Genomic DNA, 23,232 nt, shown 5'->3' with positions numbered 1-23,232 from the left:
CACACACTACCCCATGTTACACACACACACTACCCCACACTACCCCATGTTACACCCACACTACCCCATGTTACACACCCACACTACCCCATGTTACACACACACACTACCCCATGTTACACACCCACACTACCCCATGTTACACACACACTACCCCATGTTACACACCCACACTACCCCATGTTACACACCCACACTACCCCATGTTACATACACACACTACCCCATGTTACACACACACTACCCCATGTTACACACCCTGTCACGTTGTTTGTCATTGCTTGGCAATGCTACCCTTTGGATTTCCTTGACTTTCAAATATATGTGTTTGCCATTGACTGGAATGGAGGCAGTAAATGTATTCATATGAATATATGAATATATACGTACCATTGTAGTCTCAGCTATGGAGCCAAAGCTGTTGATGAATATGTTGCATGATACGTTCACGGGAGGACCTAGACAGAGGAAAATAGCATCAGGAAATATGATATAGCTTCAAAGTAGTTTAAGACAGGTAGGCATAGAAGCACATATACAGGGATTATTCAATGTATTTGAGAAACATGGCTCTTCACTTAAACCCCTCCATGAATATTTAAAACTGTGGTTCCATCAATGCATGCCACGATGGCCTTATACATGATGTAATAGAAAAGATCCTGCACAGCCTTGTAGCCCTGGAGGCATTCATATATCTTAATCTACTTCCCATTCTTGATAAATGATCTGTTTTTGTCCCCTCAACACAAAATACGCCAACCTACAGATGTGGGATCTTAATTTGATCAGCTGTTGCTGGAAAACTTTCCCACAATGCAGGAAATGTGAAACTTGTAGTTCCTCAAATGTGTTTCGTCCCTGCCAAGAAGTTTCCTTTCATTTGAAAGTTTGTTTCTTAAGTTTCTTAAGTGTGTGTGTGTGTGTGTGTGTGTGTGTGTGTGTGTGTGTGTGTGTGTGTGTGTGTGTGTGTGTGTGTGTGTGTGTGTGTGTGTGTGTGTGTGTGTGTGTGTGTGTGTGTGTGTGTGTGTTTCTTTCTACCGGTCAACTGAACGCTCCACTGACCACTCCATCCCATTTCCCCTTCCTGCTCAAATGTGTGGATGGATGTGGCCACATGTGACAATCACAGCTGATAGATCACATACCCTGTGGATGGTCCTATTTTTCAGCTGAATCCCACTTTGATTGGCTAACAAACCCTTCTCTAGACCATGGCCTTATCACAAAATCCAATCATGAACAATTTCTTTACTCATTGTATTGAACATGGCCTACATGATGTCAATCAGGACAGCTCAGAACAGAGTGTGATGGCAAGCTTTCGTGGACGGCCTTCTACTCCTACTTCTTTTTGGGTAGTCACGGCAACTCCAATCTGACTCGTATCCCTGTGTTTGCCAAGATAAAAAGTGACAAACAGAAACCGAACGTGTCTTTTACTTCCAGACAGACCATTCTGCTAACTCCCATTCCAATGCCAGGCCTCTGCCATGAGGGACAGGGCCAGGGCTGGAGGCAATCGGTCCCTGGGCCTGGCCAGCAGTATGGTAAACAGTAGAACCGATGGGACCTCTTGGCTAAACGTGAGAGTAAACACCATCTGTTCTGACTCCATTTTAGGAGCTGTTCACTGTGGCCTCAGTCAGCAGCTAACGGCCACCTGACGTTGTGATGTTGGATGTTACTTGTAAGACGGTACATAACGAAAGGATTTTGGGGGTGATATGGGAACTTTATTCTGGAAAGTATTATCGTGGATATTCATGAAAATACGTCCCATCAGTCGATGAACCGAGGATGAACTGACTTGCTCATTGGGTAAAGAGGAAAGTTACATTTAATGTTTGGCCTGAATTGAACCTGTAACTGCCAGTCCTACCTTTGGCCACAAACAAACTGTAGGCCCATACTGTACCTTTAAAGTTGGGTCTAATCCTGGCATCGTAGCCAGAGGTTCTCCCCATGAGTTTGTCCAAGAAGTCGGAGGGTGACGGAGGATGCACTGCTCTCCCCCGAGGACTCTCTGGCTCTTTAGACGCCACCAGACTGAAAGGAGAGAGAGAGAGAGAGAGAGAGAGAGAGAGAGAGAGAGAGAGAGAGAGAGAGAGAGAGAGAGAGAGAGAGAGAGAGAGAGAGAGAGAGAGAGAGAGAGAGAGAGAGCGAGAGCGACACACAGAGAAGATACAGACTTCAGTGAAATGTGCAGCAGAGGTAACCCAGGCCATTAATGTTCACACGAACACTAATGTCCTCTGACATCATAATGCATATTCAGGACTTCTCTTTTGTGGCCAAAGTAGCTGAGGCCGAAGAAATGTATTTACATTCACAGAGAGAGAAGGAGAGGGGTAGAGAGATGGAGGGAGGGAGAGAGAGAGGGAGAGAGAGAGAGAGACAGCAGAAAGAAAGGGAAAGAGATAGTGAGGGACAGATGGAGAGAGAGAGAGAGAAAGACAGAGTGGCTGACCAGACAGATATAGGAACCATCTAATATTGAATGTGTGTGTTAATTATCGTTCCTCTCGCAGGACTTTCACTGTATCAATACAAATGAAAGTCTCCATATGTTGCGGTATCATTGTAGCAAACCTCAATCTGTTCATTTAGACACAACAGCTGAATATAAACAGGGGTCTTTTGTGGCACCAATAAAGCTCCATGCTAAATATTTGAACATAGATACTAATAGCTGTCGATATGAATTTCCTAAAGGCAAAAAACTAAAAGGTTAAAATGACATTTGATACGGCATCCTAGACACCCCATCCACTAAAAGTCCTTATTCATTATCCAGAGAGAAGCTCAGGGAGGACACGCTTATTTACCATGCGTTGGATTGGGACCCGTTGACTAATGTTGTTCCCTCTATTACTAAACCCCAATCCCTGAGAGAATGCCTGGGTAACTCATCAAATATGCTCAAGTACGTTGTGCTATAGCCCAGAGCAAACGGCATACACAACCCTCATCTAGTCTTTTTAGACAACGTTTTGGCATGGGGATTTGAATACATACTCAATAAAAAAATAAAAATACAAGATAGCTTTGCAACAACAACAAAAAACTGTTGACAGCGAGAGGACAATCGGCAAAACGTAAACAGTGATTAAACTCCAAGATTCTCTTCCTCCCATATCCCAATGCCAGCACAAAGATCCCCCATCAAGTATTTATTCACAGCTGTCAACCCACGTTGGCAGGAAAAGTCAAATCCTGCTGGAGGGAGAGAGCGAGGGAGTGCGAGACTGCGAGTCATTGTGGTATAGCCCCGATAGCCCAGCGACTAATTAAAACATCATAAGCCTGGGATCTTCTCGCTCCTTCTCTCTCCGAAGGAAAAGAACAGGTAGTAGAAGAATATAAAGTCTTCTCGTAAGTGAGCTGGGCCCGTGTAGGAATGATTCAATAATGTGAGTCGCAATACAGAGAGCCTCCGTTTCTTATTTCATCGACCTATTTTAACGTGTTGGTTCGGTAGCTACCAGCGGTACCAGTGCATGTATCCTGCTGTGACTCCATCCCCTTTGCTTTAAGCAGACACAGCATGTAGTTGCCTCTCGCTCCCCCAGTGGATTACATGTTAGACGGTGCTACCAGTGCTCTCTTTAAGCCCTTACACCTAGGACAAGGCAAGCAGTTTTTCCCCCTGGAGAGTTGTAGAAATCAGTTGTGCTTTAAACCTGGTTCTTGGGAGACCCCCAGGACGTACAGGTTTAGTTAGTTCCTGCCTTGCACTAAAGGCTGTGTCTACACAGGCAACCTGATTCAGATCTTTTTTTGTCCCACTAATTGGTCTTTTGACAAAGATCTGACGTGATTGGTCAAAATACCAATTAGTTGAAAAAGATCAGAATTGGGCTGCCTGTGTAAACAGACCTTCTCATCTGATACAAATACAGACAACGAAGGTTACAGTGATCCGTTTGATAATATCAAACATTCATTTTCTAATTGCATGACCACATAACATAGCTTCCTTACTACTAAGTAGGGTGTAAGTGGTGTGAAATCTTACACTGTCTGACTTCACAGGGACATCGAGGCTGACTCATTCCAGTGTTAGAAACCAGGCATAATGCCATGCTGTCTGCATGCCGTGGACAAAACAAAAACAAGCCGGTTGAAAATGAAAACAATAATTACCAAAGGGGATTTAGGTCAAGAAGAACAACATTTCCCCCGGCTGAATATACAATATGAAAAGGGGAAACATTTGTAACATTTGGAACAAACAAAACGTTGCCAGCCTTAATGAACTCAAAAGAACCACACATACGGAACAGTACGGCAATGGAACGTGATTGGTCAATTTCACAAGCCCTCAATTCTGAAATATAATTTGTGCTCAGTTACCAGGTTATAGTGTACATGGGCACTTATATGCCATGAAAAAAATCTAAGACATTTGAGCACGAAGTAGGGATAAGACATTTACAGCTCTAATAATAAGCCACTGAAAACATTCCCAAAATGCCATTGTTTTCATATTCCACATCCAATACTGATATGAATTAAATCAAAGTTTATCAAATCAAACTTTCTTTGTCACCTGCGCCGAATACAACATGTGTAGTAGACCTTACCGTGAAATGCTTACTTACAAGCCCTTAACCAACAGTGAGGTTCAAGAAAGAGTTGAGAAAATATTTACCAAATAAACTAAAGTAAAAAATAATAAAAGTAACACAATAAAATAACAATAACGAGGCTATATATAGGGGGTACCGGTACCGAGTCAATGTGCGGGGATACAGGTTAGTCGAGGTCATTTGTACATGTAGGTAGGGGTGAAGTGACTATGCATAGATAATAAACAGCGAGCAGCAGCAGTGTAAAAAACAATGGGGAGGGGGTCAATGTAAATAATCCGGTGGCCATTTGATTAGTTGTTCAGCAGTCTTATGGCTTGGTGTTAGAAGCTTTTAAGGAGCCTTTTGGTCTTAGACTTGGCGCTCTGGTACCGTTTGCCGTGCGATAGCAGAGAAAATAGTCTATGACTTGGGTGACTGGAGTCTTTAACAATTTTGGGGGATTTCCTCTGACACCGCCTGGTATAGAGGTCCTGGATGTCAGGAAGCTTGGCCCCAGTGATGTACTGGGCCGTACGCACTACCCTCTGTAGTGCCTTACACTCAGATGCCGAGCAGTTACTATACCAGGCGGTGATGCAACCGGTCAGGATGCTCTCGATGGTGCAGCTGTATAACTTTTTGAGGATCTGGGGACCCATGCCAAATCTTTTCAGTCTCCAGAGGGAGAGAAGGTGTTGTTGTAACGGATGTGAAACGGCTAGCTTAGTTAGCGGTGTGCGCTAAGTAGCGTTTCAATCGGTTAAGTCACTTGCTCTGAGACCTTGAAGTAGTAGTTCCCCTTGCTCTGCAAGAGCCGCGGCTCTTGTGGAGCGATGGGTAACGATGCTTCGTGGATGACTGTTGTTGATGTGTGCAGAGGGTCCCTGGTTCGCGCCCGGGTATGGGCGAGGGGACGGACGTAAAAGTATACTGTTACATTGATGCTGTTGACCCGGATTACTGGTTGCTGTGGAAAAAGGAGGAAGGTCAAAAGGGGGGTGAGTGTAACGGATGTGAAACGGCTAGCTTAGTTAGTGGTGTGCGCTAAGTAGCGTTTCAATCGGTTACGTCACTTGCTCTGAGACCTTCAAGTAGTAGTAGTTGTGGTCCTTCTGTAGCTCAGTTGGTAGAGCATGGCGCTTGTAACGCCAGGGTAGTGGGTTCGATTCCCGGGACCACCCATACGTAGAATGTATGCACACATGACTGTAAGTCGCTTTGGATAAAAGCGTCTGCTAAATGGCATTTATTATTATTATTTATTATTAGTTCCCCTTGCTCTGCAAGGGCCGTGGCTTTTGTGGAGCGATGGGTAACGATGCTTCGTGGGTGACTGTTGTCGTTGTGTGCAGAAGGTCCCTGGTTCGCGCCCGGGTATGGGCGAGGGGATGGACGTAAAGTTGTACTGTTACATTGTCGTGCCCTCTTCACGACTCCTTTGCTCCTTTGTCGTGCTCACATTGATGGAGAGGTTGTTGTCCTGGCACCACACTGCCAGGTCTCTGACCTCCTCCCTATAGGCTGTCTCATCGTTGTCGCTGATCAGGCCTACCACTGTTGTGTTGTCAGCAAACTTAATGATGGTGTTGGAGTCATGTTTGGCCACGCAGTCATTGGTGAACAGGGGGTACAGGAGGGGACTAAGCACACACCCCTGAGGGGCTCCAGTGTTGAGGATCAGCATAGCAGACGTGTTGTTGCCTACACTTACCACCTGGGGACGGCCCATCAGGAAGTCCCGGATGCAGTTGCAGAGGGAGGTGTTTAGTCCCAGGGTCCTTAGCTTAGTGATAAGCTTTGTGGGCACTATGGTGTTGAACGCTGAGCTGTAGTCAATGAACAATATTCTCACATCGGTGTTCCTTTTGTCCGGGTGGGAAAGGGCAGTGTGGAGTGCGATTAAGATTGCATCATCTGTGGATCTGTTGGGGTGGTATGCGAATTGGAGTGGGTCTAGGGTATCCGGGATCCTGTTGATGTGAGCAATGACCAGCCTTTTAAAGCACTTCATAGCTACCGATGTGAGTCCTATCATTTAGGCAGGTTACCTTTGCTTTCTTGGGCACAGAGACAATGGTGGTCTGCTTGATACAGACTCAGTCAGGAAGAGGTTTAAAATGTCAGTAAAGACACTTGCCAGTTGGTCTGCACTAACTTTGAGTACAAATCCTGGTAATCCGTCTGGCCCTGTTTAAAGGTCTTGTTGGCCCTGTTTAAAGGAATGTTGACCTGTTTAAAGGTCTTGCTCATATTGGCTATGAGAGAGTTATCAGCTGGTGCTCTCATGCATTCTTCAGTGTTGTTTGCCTCGAAGCGAGCATAAAAAGGCATTTAGCTCATCTGGTAGGCTTGCTTCACTGGGCAGCTCACGGCTGGGTTTCTCTTTGTAGTCCATAATAGTTTTCAAGCCCTGCCACATCCGACGAGAGTCAGAACCGGTGTAGTAGGATTCAATCTTAATCCTGTATTGATGCTTTGCTCATATAGCCTGGCTCCTTGTTTCTAATTATCAAGAGACCAGAAACAGACGGGCACCCAGGCTAGATTACATAATGTTTATCAAGGAAACTGTTGAATAGCTCAGGCAAAATCTATATTTGGGTGGAATAACCCTTACCTTAAGATGTGTCTACAGCCCTATAATGATAGATTCCACAATAATCCATTGTTTATATCTGCCACAGCCAGGAGCTAGCATAATTAGCATTGTGAAAATTCATGAATGCTAACAGCGGCGCCGATGTTAGCAAACCTGCATTTCAAGCTGAAACTTCCTAAAAAACACTTTAAACTAAGTTTGGTAGTTGGTGGAATTTGCAGGGATTTTTATCGTTCAGACTGCTGAAATAATCGCTGGAATTTTGTCACTCAAAACTGGAACGATTTCCTTATGTTGACTAACAGCCGCCTCTCTTTCTGTTTGCTGTAACATGGTCATTAAAGTTGTATTATACTGTCATCAAAAAGAAAGGAGGACCAATGCACTCTTCATATAATTAATTAAAATGCCTTATTGTAGGTAGGTCCTCATGGGATTCCCCTCAGTTTGGTAGAGAACATGTCTCATAATATAGAACAGTCACAAACAAAGTTTGTTTCTATTGAACATGCCATACAAATAAAGGCATTTTAATTAATTATATGAAGAGTTCCATGTTCCTCCTTTCTTTTTGATGACCAATTTACCCCTTTTACCAAAGAGCACCTTCTGTCTACCAAAATGTACTATTGTGTACCTTAGTCGCACTTCCCTTCCTCCCCTTTCCACTTGTATTATACTGTATTGTATTCCATTGGGCACTCAGATGCGGATTGATTACCAGCTGTGAATAAACTCACCCATGGCTTGATGGAACATTGGAATATTCGGGAATTCTCGCGGTGAAGAAAACATGAACAGATCCTTCGCCGGTGGCAGACGGCAACAATGGATTACTGTGGATTCTCTCACTATGGGCCTTCAGACACATCTTAAGGTAAAGGGTAATTGCCCCCAAATATAGATTTTGCCTGAATTACCCCTTTGACCTCCAGCTATGAGATTCCCCTACGTTTGATCCCAATCCAAAATCTTTATTCCAGCCCCATCTCAAACCAGCCCCACAACGAGCCATTGTAAGTCCAACTTGTCACAACTTGACTTCGTGCTGGAGTTAGTGGCTGCAGGGGGAAAGCTGAAAGACTTTGAAAGACTCTTGAAGGAGGACAGCGACATGATATCTGCCAGAACCTACCCTTATACACAGAAAGACTTAACAACAGTACACACGAACAATTGTCCTGGAGGGTACAAACTAACATCAATTAAATTGAACATATAAACATTGACGTCACTTCCTACTGTACAACCCCACTACAGCACTAGTGGTGAATCGCCTCCTGGTTTGACAGATACGATCTCTGCTCTCTGAATAACCTAGTGATAGGAGACTGTCTTTACGCTGAATACAGGAGAAATTCCTAAATACTTTCACATTACTCAGCACCAGTGTTACCTATGAGGATATGGAGAATTTGCATATTTATCCCTTGTGGCAGAAGATACTGAGGGAAAATGTATACTGAGTAATGCTGAGAGAGCTACAATATATCTGATATGGGATTTGGGCTGGACGCGTCTGACCCCCCTGATGATGGCGATAGAGAGACTACTGACAAGGCCTCCTGAGGCAGCAAGTAACCTCCTTGACTGGGGTCTCACTCGTGGAGCTCCATGACAGTGACAGACAGGATATTTTGAGGAGCTCTGTGTCAGGGACCCGGGGTCCCTCACGGGGCTCCATGACAGGCTCAAGCCTCTCCTCAGGGTCCCATAGTGCCCTCGTCTCACCCAAAGAAAAGCTCTGCTGTGATTCATAATCCTCCAGGGAGATCGTTGTCAGGCCAGCGTCCCTCTATCCTTCCATCCATCCTTCCATCTCTCCACAGTGTAGTCATAGAGATGGGAGGGACAGTCGTCATGGCAACCCCGTCCTGGCCGCTGGAGCGTCCAGCTGCACCTGCTGTGGTCGACGGAGCGGAGTGGTAGGTCGCCAGTGTCGGCTATGCTTTTGTGAACCAAACCAACCGTTTGAAGAGAGTAAGAGAACTGTTTAAAATACAGCGATCCTCATGGGATTCCCCTCAGTTTGGTAGAGAAAATGTCTCATAATATAGAACAGTCACAGATTGGATAGAGAACAGTCACAGATTGGATATAGAACAGTAGCAGAATGGACTTAAATGAACCCTTCTGGCTCAAAGGCGCTCCATAATTGGAAATAATATTCAGCTCAGTCCTTGTTTGTCTGAAGCTTGCAGTCTACTATACATCAGCGGAAGCATAGTAAACAAGCAAGAAAATACACAGGCCAATATTCTCATAGACACATATTTTGGTCTCTCTCTCTTTCTCCCCTGGGGTGTCAAGGTTACATCCAGATGCTATGGCTCCCTAACGGGGATAAAAGAGTGTGTCACACTGACAGGGAGAGAGGGAGAGAAATAGAGGAGGCACAGGATGGGAGATTGAGAGTGCTTCCCCGCCTTTCCTCCCCTCTTCCCACCATCTTTCACTCCCTCCCTCCCTCCCTCCCCCCCTCCCTCCCTCCCTCCCTCCCCTCCCTCCCTCCCTCCCTCCCTCCCTCCCTCCCTCCCTCCCTCCCTCCCTCCCTCCCTCCCTCCCTCTCTCGCTCTGTCTCTCTCTCAGTCTCTCTCTCTGTCTCTCTCTCTCTCTCTCTCTCTCTCTCTCTCTCTCTCTCTCTCTCTCTCTCTCTCTCTCTCTCTCTCTCTACCTCTCTCCCTCCATCCCTACTTCCACATCCCTCTTTCCTTCCCTGCCCCCCTTCCCTCCTTCCTTCCTCCCTCCCTCTCCTCTTTTTCTCCCTTTTCATTTCCTCGTTCTCCCACCTTCCAGTTCCTCCCTCCATCCCTCTCTCCTCCCCAGCGGCTTGGAAGCATGGCAGAGAGGCTGGCTGATGGGGATGTGAGTGAGTCAGACGAGCTGAAGCGTTCAGGAGTGGAGAGATGGGGGAGGGACGTGGAGGAATGGTCGAGCGGACAGCTAAGTGAGATTAACCGATAGCAACAGCGTGCAGCCCAGCTATGAGAGAGAGAGGGAGAGGATGGGAGAGGGAAGAGATGGAGGAGGATGAGGGTTTAACTGACAGATAGCTATACACCCTGCATCCCCACAGTGACCAACAGGCCAGACAGATGTGCACTTACAATATTGAATAATGTAGCATCTTGCACCACAAACTCTTGCACGTACAAACAAACAAAACAAACACACACACACACCTTGTAAATCTACAAAAAGGCTGATGTCTACCGCTTGAAATACAAATGCCACATGTGATGTGTAATTGCTGTTCAATTATTCATCATACCTCTCCCCTCCAGCTATGCCACGTCGTCGGTAAACAAATGACATTGATTGCTTGTTGTTCTGAAGGGTGTAGACAGTGGTGGAACGTCTGACAAACGTTGTTGTCAATTTTCTCCGCTCTTGATCATTTTAACACAATTCATGTGTGTGTACTGTATGTGGTTTGTGTGTGTACACGCGTGTGCACGCGAGTGTGTGTGTGTGTGTGTGTATATGTGTGTGTACCGGTGGCGCCTCTTGTTGTTGGAGACATCAAAGCATCCCCTCTAAAACATGAAAAGCACAGGCCGTTGTATTCATTTCAGTTGTATCTACCCAGACAATACACCCATTGTCTGTTGTTTCTATCATTCAAAACGCAAATTCTCACAGTTTATGATTATACACGGCTCATGTGTTCCGTCTCGTTCATTTGAGGCCTGTAGAGAGTAAGCAGCGCTTCAACTTCATGTGACCCTATGGACAAAACTATATTCTAGGAAAACAGAAGTACTTCTCAGCAGGAGGTGCCGGTGTCATACTTGAGAACAATGAACCATCAAACCACAAAACAAAAGCCTAGAACACTATAGCACTATCTGTTCTGTAACAGTGAAATGTCCCCATAACCCAGTGGCATGACAATAGGCTAGAGAGCCGGGAACCCTTCCAGGCCTTAGTCTCATTGTGTTGTCATTGCCAAGGGAAGTAGCCTACGACCACCGACGCCCACAGTCAATCGCTCTGTACAAACTCATATCTGTCTCCCCCGTGGTACATATTGCTAGCAGACAATCCATGTTTCATTCTCCGCCTTGTTCATTGGGACCTGTATGTGTGAGTACGGGATGTCAATATTGTATAGCCTGTCATAGTATATATACCCTGGTGTGTGCCTCCTTTCACCCTCTCGGACAGCCTCCCCGGGGGACTACAGGGGCACTATAGCTGGTTCCACATCACCCATAGGCTGACATGATGTCCTGTTCCATTAAAGGGGATGAGAACAAGCTATAGCTCACATGCTGAAAACAGGCCGTCACCACATAATGAATTATATGGGCTGTGCTTTACCATTAGAGACTTTAGGCCTAACATGTCACTGGTATTTGTGGAACTACGGCTTCAAAGTTGCTCTATGGTTCCGTTGGGATCTGTGAGAAGGAAACGGGTTTGAAGGTGTAAATGCCGACACAGGGTGACAGTTGGTAACAGAGTGTGTGTGTATGGGTGTGTGTCTTTCAAGCACAACTGTGATGCATACATTCCCACCTGTGAGAGGGGGGTGTTACAGAGTCACAGTTCTCTCTGACCGAGAGAGAGCGAGAGAGAGCGAACCGGTCTGTTTGTACACTTCCGCGGCGTCTGCACAAACCGATACATATCCGTCCTGTCTGTCTGTGTCGTGACTCGTGAGGCTTCACAAACGCCAGCAGCATCTTTGCAATCAGTGACAGTTGCTTAGTAACCAAACCCTGTCCCCGTAACCTGTAGAGTGATACCACGGTAACCACCATCCATCCGCTGATGTTCGCCACGCCTTCTGGATGAAACGATAGGGATGTTTTTAATGAATCGGCTGCAAAAACATGATATGTCATCAATTAAACAACAGCGGAGAAACGACTGGAGGACAGCGGAGAAACGACTGGAGGACAGTGGAGAAACGACTGGAGGACAGCGGAGAAACGACTGGAGGACAGCGGAGAAACGACTGGAGGACAGCGGAGAAACGACTGGAGGACAGCGGAGAAACGACTGGAGGACAGCGGAGAAACGACTGGAGGACAGCGGAGAAACGACTGGAGGACAGCGGAGAAACGACTGGAGGACAGCGGAGAAAAGACTGGAGGACAGCGGAGAAACGACTGGAGGACAGCGGAGAAACGACTGGAGGACAGCGGAGAAACGACTGGAGGACAGCGGAGAAACGACTGGAGGACAGCGGAGAAACGACTGGAGGACAGCAGAGAAACGACTGGAGGACAGCGGAGAAACGACTGGAGGACAGCGGAGAAACGACTGGAGGACAGCGGAGAAACGACTGGAGGACAGCGGAGAAACGACTGGAGGACAGCGGAGAAACGACTGGAGGACAGCGGAGAAAACGACTGGAGGACAGCGGAGAAACGACTGGAGGACAGCGGAGAAACGACTGGAGGACAGCGGAGAAACGACTGGAGGACAGCGGAGAAGAGGAAGTGTTTTTAGATCCTGAGCCACCAATGTTTCTTATTTTAGTCTGTAAATGTTCACGACGTGAACAAATGAACAAAGACAATAATATATAGATGCCTTTATATTCCCATGCCCCTGCTCTCAAGATGCCTTTATATTCCCATGCCCCTGCTCTCAAGATGCCTTTATATTCCCATGCCCCTGCTCTCAAGTTGCCTTTATATTCCCATGCCCCTGCTCTCAAGATGCCTTTATATTCCCATGCCCCTGCTCTCAAGATGCCTTTATATTCCCATGCCCCTGCTCTCAAGATGCCTTTATATTCCCATGCCCCTGCTCTCAAGATGCCTTTATATTCCCATGCCCCTGCTCTCAAGATGCCTTTATATTCCCATGCCCCTGCTCTCAAGATGCCTTTATATTCCCATGCCCCTGCTCTCAAGATGCCTTTATATTCCCATGCCCCTGCTCTCAAGATGCCTTTATATTCCCATGCCCCTGCTCTCAAGATGCCTTTATATTCCCATGCCCCTGCTCTCAAGATGCCTTTATATTCCCATGCCCCTGCTCTCAAGTTGCCTTTATATTCCCATGCCCCTGCTCTCAAGATGCCTTTATATTCCCATGCCCCTGCTCTCAAGATGCCTTTATATTCCCATGCCCCTGCTCTCAAGATGCCTTTATATTCCCATGCCCCTGCTCTCAAGATGCCTTTATATTCCCATGCCCCTGCTCTCAAGATGCCTTTATATTCCCATGCCACTGCTCTCAAGATGCCTTTATATTCCCATGCCCCTGCTCTCAGGTTGCCTTTATATTCCCATGCCCCTGCTCTCAAGATGCCTTTATATTCCCATGCCCCTGCTCTCAAGATGCCTTTATATTCCCATGCCCCTGCTCTCAAGTTGCCTTTATATTCCCATGCCCCTGCTCTCAAGATGCCTTTATATTCCCATGCCCCTGCTCTCAAGATGCCTTTATATTCCCATGCCCCTGCTCTCAAGATGCCTTTATATTCCCATGCCCCTGCTCTCAAGATGCCTTTATATTCCCATGCCCCTGCTCTCAAGATGCCTTTATATTCCCATGCCCCTGCTCTCAAGATGCCTTTATATTCCCATGCCCCTGCTCTCAAGATGCCTTTATATTCCCATGCCCCTGCTCTCAAGATGCCTTTATATTCCCATGCCCCTGCTCTCAAGTTGCCTTTATATTCCCTTGCCCCTGCTCTCAAGATGCCTTTATATTCCCATGCCCCTGCTCTCAAGATGCCTTTATATTCCCATGCCCCTGCTCTCAAGATGCCTTTATATTCCCATGCCCCTGCTCTCAAGATGCCTTTATATTCCCATGCCCCTGCTCTCAAGATGCCTTTATATTCCCATGCCACTGCTCTCAAGATGCCTTTATATTCCCATGCCCCTGCTCTCAGGTTGCCTTTATATTCCCATGCCCCTGCTCTCAAGATGCCTTTATATTCCCATGCCCCTGCTCTCAAGATGCCTTTATATTCCCATGCCCCTGCTCTCAAGATGCCTTTATATTCCCATGCCCCTGCTCTCAAGATGCCTTTATATTCCCATGCCCCTGCTCTCAAGATGCCTTTATATTCCCATGCCCCTGCTCTCAAGATGCCTTTATATTCCCATGCCCCTGCTCTCAAGTTGCCTTTATATTCCCATGCCCCTGTTCTCAAGATGCCTTTATATTCCCATGCCCCTGCTCTCAAGATGCCTTTATATTCCCATGCCCCTGCTCTCAAGATGCCTTTATATTCCCATGCCCCTGCTCTCAAGATGCCTTTATATTCCCATGCCCCTGCTCTCAAGATGCCTTTATATTCCCATGCCCCTGCTCTCAGGTTGCCTTTATATTCCCATGCCCCTGCTCTCAAGATGCCTTTATATTCCCATGCCCCTGCTCTCAAGATGCCTTTATATTCCCATGCCCCTGCTCTCAAGATGCCTTTATATTCCCATGCCCCTGCTCTCAAGATGCCTTTATATTCCCATGCCCCTGCTCTCAAGATGCCTTTATATTCCCATGCCCCTGCTCTCAAGATGCCTTTATATTCCCATGCCCCTGCTCTCAAGTTGCCTTTATATTCCCATGCCCCTGTTCTCAAGATGCCTTTATATTCCCATGCCCCTGCTCTCAAGATGCCTTTATATTCCCATGCCCCTGCTCTCAAGATGCCTTTATTTTCCCATGCCCCTGCTCTCAAGTTGCCTTTATATTCCCATGCCCCTGTTCTCAAGATGCCTTTATATTCCCATGCCCCTGCTCTCAAGATGCCTTTATATTCCCATGCCCCTGCTCTCAAGATGCCTTTATATTCCCATGCCCCTGCTCTCAAGTTGCCTTTATTTTCCCTTGCCCCTGCTCTCAAGATGCCTTTATATTCCCATGCCCCTGCTCTCAAGATGCCTTTATATTCCCATGCCCCTGCTCTCAAGATGCCTTTATATTCCCTTGCCCCTGCTCTCAAGATGCCTTTATATTCCCATGCCCCTGCTCTCAAGATGCCTTTATATTCCCATGCCCCTGCTCTCAAGTTGCCTTTATATTCCCATGCCACTGCTCTCAAGATGCCTTTATATTCCCATGCCCCTGCTCTCAAGATGCCTTTATTTTCCCTTGCCCCTGCTCTCAAGATGCCTTTATATTCCCATGCCCCTGCTCTCAAGATGCCTTTATATTCCCATGCCCCTGCTCTCAAGTTGCCTTTATATTCCCATGCCCCTGTTCTCAAGATGCCTTTATATTCCCATGCCCCTGTTCTCAAGATGCCTTTATATTCCCATGCCCCTGCTCTCAAGATGCCTTTATATTCCCATGCCCCTGCTCTCAAGATGCCTTTATTTTCCCTTGCCCCTGCTCTCAAGATGCCTTTATATTCCCATGCCCCTGTTCTCAAGATGCCTTTATATTCCCATGCCCCTGCTCTCAAGATGCCTTTATATTCCCATGCCCCTGCTCTCAAGATGCCTTTATATTCCCATGCCCCTGCTCTCAAGTTGCCTTTATATTCCCATGCCCCTGCTCTCAAGATGCCTTTATATTCCCATGCCCCTGCTCTCAAGTTGCCTTTATATTCCCATGCCCCTGCTCTCAAGATGCCTTTATATTCCCATGCCCCTGCTCTCAAGATGCCTTTATATTCCCATGCCCCTGCTCTCAAGATGCCTTTATATTCCCATGCCCCTGCTCTCAAGTTGCCTTTATATTCCCATGCCCCTGCTCTCAAGTTGCCTTTATATTCCCATGCCCCTGCTCTCAAGATGCCTTTATATTCCCATGCCCCTGCTCTCAAGATGCCTTTATATTCCCATGCCCCTGCTCTCAAGATGCCTTTATATTCCCATGCCCCTGCTCTCAAGATGCCTTTATATTCCCATGCTCCTGCTCTCAAGATGCCTTTATATTCCCATGCCCCTGCTCTCAAGTTGCCTTTATATTCCCATGCCCCTGTTCTCAAGATGCCTTTATATTCCCATGCCCCTGCTCTCAAGATGCCTTTATATTCCCATGCCCCTGCTCTCAAGATGCCTTTATATTCCCATGCCCCTGCTCTCAAGTTGCCTTTATATTCCCTTGCCCCTGCTCTCAAGATGCCTTTATATTCCCATGCCCCTGCTCTCAAGATGCCTTTATATTCCCATGCCCCTGCTCTCAAGATGCCTTTATATTCCCATGCCCCTGCTCTCAAGTTGCCTTTATATTCCCATGCCCCTGTTCTCAAGATGCCTTTATATTCCCATGCCCTTGTTCTCAAGATGCCTTTATATTCCCATGCCCCTGCTCTCAAGATGCCTTTATATTCCCATGCCCCTGCTCTCAAGATGCCTTTATTTTCCCCTGTTCTCAAGTTGCCTTTATATTCCCATGCCCCTGCTCTCAAGATGCCTTTATATTCCCATGCCCCTGCTCTCAAGTTGCCTTTATATTCCCTTGCCCCTGCTCTCAAGATGCCTTTATATTCCCATGCCCCTGCTCTCAAGTTGCCTTTATATTCCCATGCCCCTGCTCTCAAGATGCCTTTATATTCCCATGCCCCTGCTCTCAAGATGCCTTTATATTCCCATGCCCCTGCTCTCAAGATGCCTTTATATTCCCCTGCTCTCAAGATGCCTTTATATTCCCCTGTTCTCAAGTGCCTTTATATTCCCATGCCCCTGCTCTCAAGATGCCTTTATATTCCCATGCCCCTGCTCTCAAGATGCCTTTATATTCCCATGCCCCTGCTCTCAAGTTGCCTTTATATTCCCATGCCCCTGCTCTCAAGTTGCCTTTATATTCCCATGCCCCTGCTCTCAAGATGCCTTTATATTCCCATGCCCCTGCTCTCAAGATGCCTTTATATTCCCATGCCCCTGCTCTCAAGATGCCTTTATATTCCCATGCCCCTGCTCTCAAGATGCCTTTATATTCCCATGCCCCTGCTCTCAAGATGCCTTTATATTCCCATGCCCCTGCTCTCAAGATGCCTTTATATTCCCATGCCCCTGCTCTCAAGATGCCTTTATATTCCCATGCCCCTGCTCTCAAGTTGCCTTTATATTCCCATGCCCCTGCTCTCAAGATGCCTTTATATTCCCATGCCCCTGCTCTCAAGATGCCTTTATATTCCCATGCCCCTGCTCTCAAGATGCCTTTATATTCCCATGCCCCTGCTCTCAAGTTGCCTTTATATTCCCATGCCCCTGCTCTCAAGTTGCCTTTATATTCCCATGCCCCTGCTCTCAAGATGCCTTTATATTCCCATGCCCCTGCTCTCAAGATGCCTTTATATTCCCATGCCCCTGCTCTCAAGATGCCTTTATATTCCCATGCCCCTGCTCTCAAGATGCCTTTATATTCCCATGCCCCTGCTCTCAAGATGCCTTTATATTCCCATGCCCCTGCTCTCAAGATGCCTTTATATTCCCATGCCCCTGCTCTCAAGTTGCCTTTATATTCCCATGCCCCTGTTCTCAAGATGCCTTTATATTCCCATGCCCCTGCTCTCAAGATGCCTTTATATTCCCATGCCCCTGCTCTCAAGATGCCTTTATATTCCCATGCCCCTGCTCTCAAGTTGCCTTTATATTCCCATGCCCCTGCTCTCAAGTTGCCTTTATATTCCCATGCCCCTGCTCTCAAGTTGCCTTTATATTCCCATGCCCCTGCTCTCAAGTTGCCTTTATATTCCCATGCCCCTGCTCTCAAGATGCCTTTATATTCCCATGCCCCTGCTCTCAAGATGCCTTTATATTCCCATGCCCCTGCTCTCAAGATGCCTTTATATTCCCATGCCCCTGCTCTCAAGATGCCTTTATATTCCCATGCCCCTGCTCTCAAGATGCCTTTATATTCCCATGCCCCTGCTCTCAAGATGCCTTTATATTCCCATGCCCCTGCTCTCAAGTTGCCTTTATATTCCCATGCCCCTGTTCTCAAGATGCCTTTATATTCCCATGCCCCTGCTCTCAAGATGCCTTTATATTCCCATGCCCCTGCTCTCAAGATGCCTTTATATTCCCATGCCCCTGCTCTCAAGTTGCCTTTATATTCCCATGCCCCTGTTCTCAAGATGCCTTTATATTCCCATGCCCCTGCTCTCAAGATGCCTTTATATTCCCATGCCCCTGCTCTCAAGATGCCTTTATATTCCCATGCCCCTGCTCTCAAGTTGCCTTTATTTTCCCATTGCCCTGCTCTCAAGATGCCTTTATATTCCCATGCCCCTGCTCTCAAGATGCCTTTATATTCCCATGCCCCTGCTCTCAAGATGCCTTTATTTTCCCTTGCCCCTGCTCTCAAGATGCCTTTATATTCCCATGCCCCTGCTCTCAAGATGCCTTTATATTCCCATGCCCCTGCTCTCAAGTTGCCTTTATATTCCCATGCCCCTGCTCTCAAGATGCCTTTATATTCCCATGCCCCTGCTCTCAAGTTGCCTTTATATTCCCATGCCCCTGCTCTCAAGATGCCTTTATATTCCCATGCCCCTGCTCTCAAGTTGCCTTTATATTCCCATGCCCCTGCTCTCAAGTTGCCTTTATATTCCCATGCCCCTGCTCTCAAGATGCCTTTATATTCCCATGCCCCTGCTCTCAAGATGCCTTTATATTCCCCCCTGCTCTCAAGATGCCTTTATATTCCCCTGTTCTCAAGTTGCCTTTATATTCCCATGCCCCTGCTCTCAAGATGCCTTTATATTCCCATGCCCCTGCTCTCAAGATGCCTTTATATTCCCATGCCCCTGCTCTCAAGTTGCCTTTATATTCCCATGCCCCTGCTCTCAAGTTGCCTTTATATTCCCATGCCCCTGCTCTCAAGTTGCCTTTATATTCCCATGCCCCTGCTCTCAAGATGCCTTTATATTCCCATGCCCCTGCTCTCAAGATGCCTTTATATTCCCATGCCCCTGCTCTCAAGATGCCTTTATATTCCCATGCCCCTGCTCTCAAGATGCCTTTATATTCCCATGCCCCTGCTCTCAAGATGCCTTTATATTCCCATGCCCCTGCTCTCAAGATGCCTTTATATTCCCATGCCCCTGCTCTCAAGTTGCCTTTATATTCCCATGCCCCTGTTCTCAAGATGCCTTTATATTCCCATGCCCCTGCTCTCAAGATGCCTTTATATTCCCATGCCCCTGCTCTCAAGATGCCTTTATATTCCCATGCCCCTGCTCTCAAGATGCCTTTATATTCCCATGCCCCTGCTCTCAAGTTGCCTTTATATTCCCATGCCCCTGCTCTCAAGATGCCTTTATATTCCCATGCCCCTGCTCTCAAGATGCCTTTATATTCCCATGCCCCTGCTCTCAAGATGCCTTTATATTCCCATGCCCCTGCTCTCAAGATGCCTTTATATTCCCATGCCCCTGCTCTCAAGATGCCTTTATATTCCCATGCCCCTGCTCTCAAGATGCCTTTATATTCCCATGCCCCTGCTCTCAAGTTGCCTTTATATTCCCATGCCCCTGTTCTCAAGATGCCTTTATATTCCCATGCCCCTGCTCTCAAGATGCCTTTATATTCCCATGCCCCTGCTCTCAAGATGCCTTTATTTTCCCATGCCCCTGCTCTCAAGTTGCCTTTATATTCCCATGCCCCTGCTCTCAAGTTGCCTTTATATTCCCATGCCCCTGCTCTCAAGTTGCCTTTATATTCCCATGCCCCTGCTCTCAAGTTGCCTTTATATTCCCATGCCCCTGCTCTCAAGATGCCTTTATATTCCCATGCCCCTGCTCTCAAGATGCCTTTATATTCCCATGCCCCTGCTCTCAAGATGCCTTTATATTCCCATGCCCCTGCTCTCAAGATGCCTTTATATTCCCATGCCCCTGCTCTCAAGATGCCTTTATATTCCCATGCCCCTGCTCTCAAGATGCCTTTATATTCCCATGCCCCTGCTCTCAAGTTGCCTTTATATTCCCATGCCCCTGTTCTCAAGATGCCTTTATATTCCCATGCCCCTGCTCTCAAGATGCCTTTATATTCCCATGCCCCTGCTCTCAAGATGCCTTTATTTTCCCATGCCCCTGCTCTCAAGTTGCCTTTATATTCCCATGCCCCTGTTCTCAAGATGCCTTTATATTCCCATGCCCCTGCTCTCAAGATGCCTTTATATTCCCATGCCCCTGCTCTCAAGATGCCTTTATATTCCCATGCCCCTGCTCTCAAGTTGCCTTTATTTTCCCTTGCCCCTGCTCTCAAGATGCCTTTATATTCCCATGCCCCTGCTCTCAAGATGCCTTTATATTCCCATGCCCCTGCTCTCAAGATGCCTTTATTTTCCCATGCCCCTGCTCTCAAGATGCCTTTATATTCCCATGCCCCTGCTCTCAAGATGCCTTTATATTCCCATGCCCCTGCTCTCAAGTTGCCTTTATATTCCCATGCCCCTGCTCTCAAGATGCCTTTATATTCCCATGCCCCTGCTCTCAAGATGCCTTTATTTTCCCTTGCCCCTGCTCTCAAGATGCCTTTATATTCCCATGCCCCTGCTCTCAAGATGCCTTTATATTCCCATGCCCCTGCTCTCAAGATGCCTTTATATTCCCATGCCCCTGCTCTCAAGATGCCTTTATATTCCCATGCCCCTGCTCTCAAGATGCCTTTATATTCCCATGCCCCTGCTCTCAAGATGCCTTTATATTCCCATGCCCCTGCTCTCAAGATGCCTTTATATTCCCATGCCCCTGTTCTCAAGATGCCTTTATATTCCCATGCCCCTGTTCTCAAGATGCCTTTATATTCCCATGCCCCTGCTCTCAAGATGCCTTTATATTCCCATGCCCCTGCTCTCAAGATGCCTTTATTTTCCCTTGCCCCTGCTCTCAAGATGCCTTTATATTCCCCTGTTCTCAAGTTGCCTTTATATTCCCATGCCCCTGCTCTCAAGATGCCTTTATATTCCCATGCCCCTGCTCTCAAGATGCCTTTATATTCCCATGCCCCTGCTCTCAAGTTGCCTTTATTTTCCCTTGCCCCTGCTCTCAAGATGCCTTTATATTCCCATGCCCCTGCTCTCAAGATGCCTTTATATTCCCATGCCCCTGCTCTCAAGATGCCTTTATATTTCCCATGCCCCTGCTCTCAAGATGCCTTTATATTCCCATGCCCCTGCTCTCAAGATGCCTTTATATTCCCATGCCCCTGCTCTCAAGATGCCTTTATATTCCCATGCCCTGCTCTCAAGTTGCCTTTATATTCCCATGCCCTGCTCTCAAGATGCCTTTATATTCCCATGCCCCTGCTCTCAAGATGCCTTTATTTTCCCTTGCCCCTGCTCTCAAGATGCCTTTATATTCCCATGCCCCTGCTCTCAAGATGCCTTTATATTCCCATGCCCCTGCTCTCAAGTTGCCTTTATATTCCCTTGCCCCTGCTCTCAAGATGCCTTTATATTCCCATGCCCCTGCTCTCAAGATGCCTTTATATTCCCATGCCCCTGCTCTCAAGATGCCTTTATATTCCCATGCCCCTGCTCTCAAGTTGCCTTTATATTCCCATGCCCCTGTTCTCAAGATGCCTTTATATTCCCATGCCCCTGTTCTCAAGATGCCTTTATATTCCCATGCCCCTGCTCTCAAGATGCCTTTATATTCCCATGCCCCTGCTCTCAAGATGCCTTTATTTTCCCTTGCCCCTGCTCTCAAGATGCCTTTATATTCCCCTGTTCTCAAGTTGCCTTTATATTCCCATGCCCCTGCTCTCAAGATGCCTTTATATTCCCATGCCCCTGCTCTCAAGATGCCTTTATATTCCCATGCCCCTGCTCTCAAGTTGCCTTTATATTCCCATGCCCCTGCTCTCAAGATGCCTTTATATTCCCATGCCCCTGCTCTCAAGTTGCCTTTATATTCCCTTGCCCCTGCTCTCAAGATGCCTTTATATTCCCTTGCCCCTGCTCTCAAGATGCCTTTATATTCCCATGCCCCTGCTCTCAAGATGCCTTTATATTCCCATGCCCCTGCTCTCAAGTTGCCTTTATATTCCCATGCCCCTGCTCTCAAGTTGCCTTTATATTCCCTTGCCCCTGCTCTCAAGATGCCTTTATATTCCCATGCCCCTGCTCTCAAGATGCCTTTATATTCCCATGCCCCTGCTCTCAAGATGCCTTTATATTCCCATGCCCCTGCTCTCAAGATGCCTTTATATTCCCATGCCCCTGCTCTCAAGATGCCTTTATATTCCCATGCCCCTGCTCTCAAGATGCCTTTATATTCCCATGCCCCTGCTCTCAAGATGCATTTATATTCCCATGCCCCTGCTCTCAAGATGCCTTTATTTTCCCATGCCCCTGCTCTCAAGTTGCCTTTATATTCCCTTGCCCCTGCTCTCAAGATGCCTTTATATTCCCATGCCCCTGCTCTCAAGATGCCTTTATATTCCCATGCCCCTGCTCTCAAGATGCCTTTATATTCCCATGCCCCTGCTCTCAAGTTGCCTTTATATTCCCATGCCCCTGTTCTCAAGATGCCTTTATATTCCCATGCCCCTGCTCTCAAGATGCCTTTATATTCCCATGCCCCTGCTCTCAAGATGCCTTTATTTTCCCCTGTTCTCAAGTTGCCTTTATATTCCCATGCCCCTGCTCTCAAGATGCCTTTATATTCCCATGCCCCTGCTCTCAAGTTGCCTTTATATTCCCTTGCCCCTGCTCTCAAGATGCCTTTATATTCCCATGCCCCTGCTCTCAAGTTGCCTTTATATTCCCATGCCCCTGCTCTCAAGTTGCCTTTATATTCCCATGCCCCTGCTCTCAAGATGCCTTTATATTCCCATGCCCCTGCTCTCAAGATGCCTTTATATTCCCCTGCTCTCAAGATGCCTTTATATTCCCCTGTTCTCAAGTTGCCTTTATATTCCCATGCCCCTGCTCTCAAGATGCCTTTATATTCCCATGCCCCTGCTCTCAAGTTGCCTTTATATTCCCATGCCCCTGCTCTCAAGTTGCCTTTATATTCCCATGCCCCTGCTCTCAAGTTGCCTTTATATTCCCATGCCCCTGCTCTCAAGTTGCCTTTATATTCCCATGCCCCTGCTCTCAAGATGCCTTTATATTCCCATGCCCCTGCTCTCAAGATGCCTTTATATTCCCATGCCCCTGCTCTCAAGTTGTCTTTATATTCCCATG

General features: G+C 47.0%; 1 protein-coding gene across 1 annotated transcript in view; it reads right to left on the bottom strand.

Moving 5' to 3' along the window:
* The window catches only part of LOC118361868 (glycine receptor subunit alpha-3-like), a 141,741-nt gene that overhangs the window by 76,549 nt on the left and 41,960 nt on the right, over window positions 1–23,232 (bottom strand). The window contains exons 2-3 of the mRNA XM_052486704.1: window positions 1,919–2,049; window positions 391–458 (exon numbers count right to left, since the gene is read on the bottom strand). Of these exons, the coding sequence (XP_052342664.1) occupies window positions 391–458; window positions 1,919–2,049 (199 nt within the window). The remainder of the gene's footprint in view (window positions 1–390; window positions 459–1,918; window positions 2,050–23,232) is intronic.

This window comes from Oncorhynchus keta, chromosome 29, assembly GCF_023373465.1.
Source record: "Oncorhynchus keta strain PuntledgeMale-10-30-2019 chromosome 29, Oket_V2, whole genome shotgun sequence".
In the NCBI taxonomy this organism is placed as follows: domain Eukaryota; kingdom Metazoa; phylum Chordata; class Actinopteri; order Salmoniformes; family Salmonidae; genus Oncorhynchus; species Oncorhynchus keta.
This window is presented reverse-complemented; position numbering and strand designations above follow the sequence as displayed.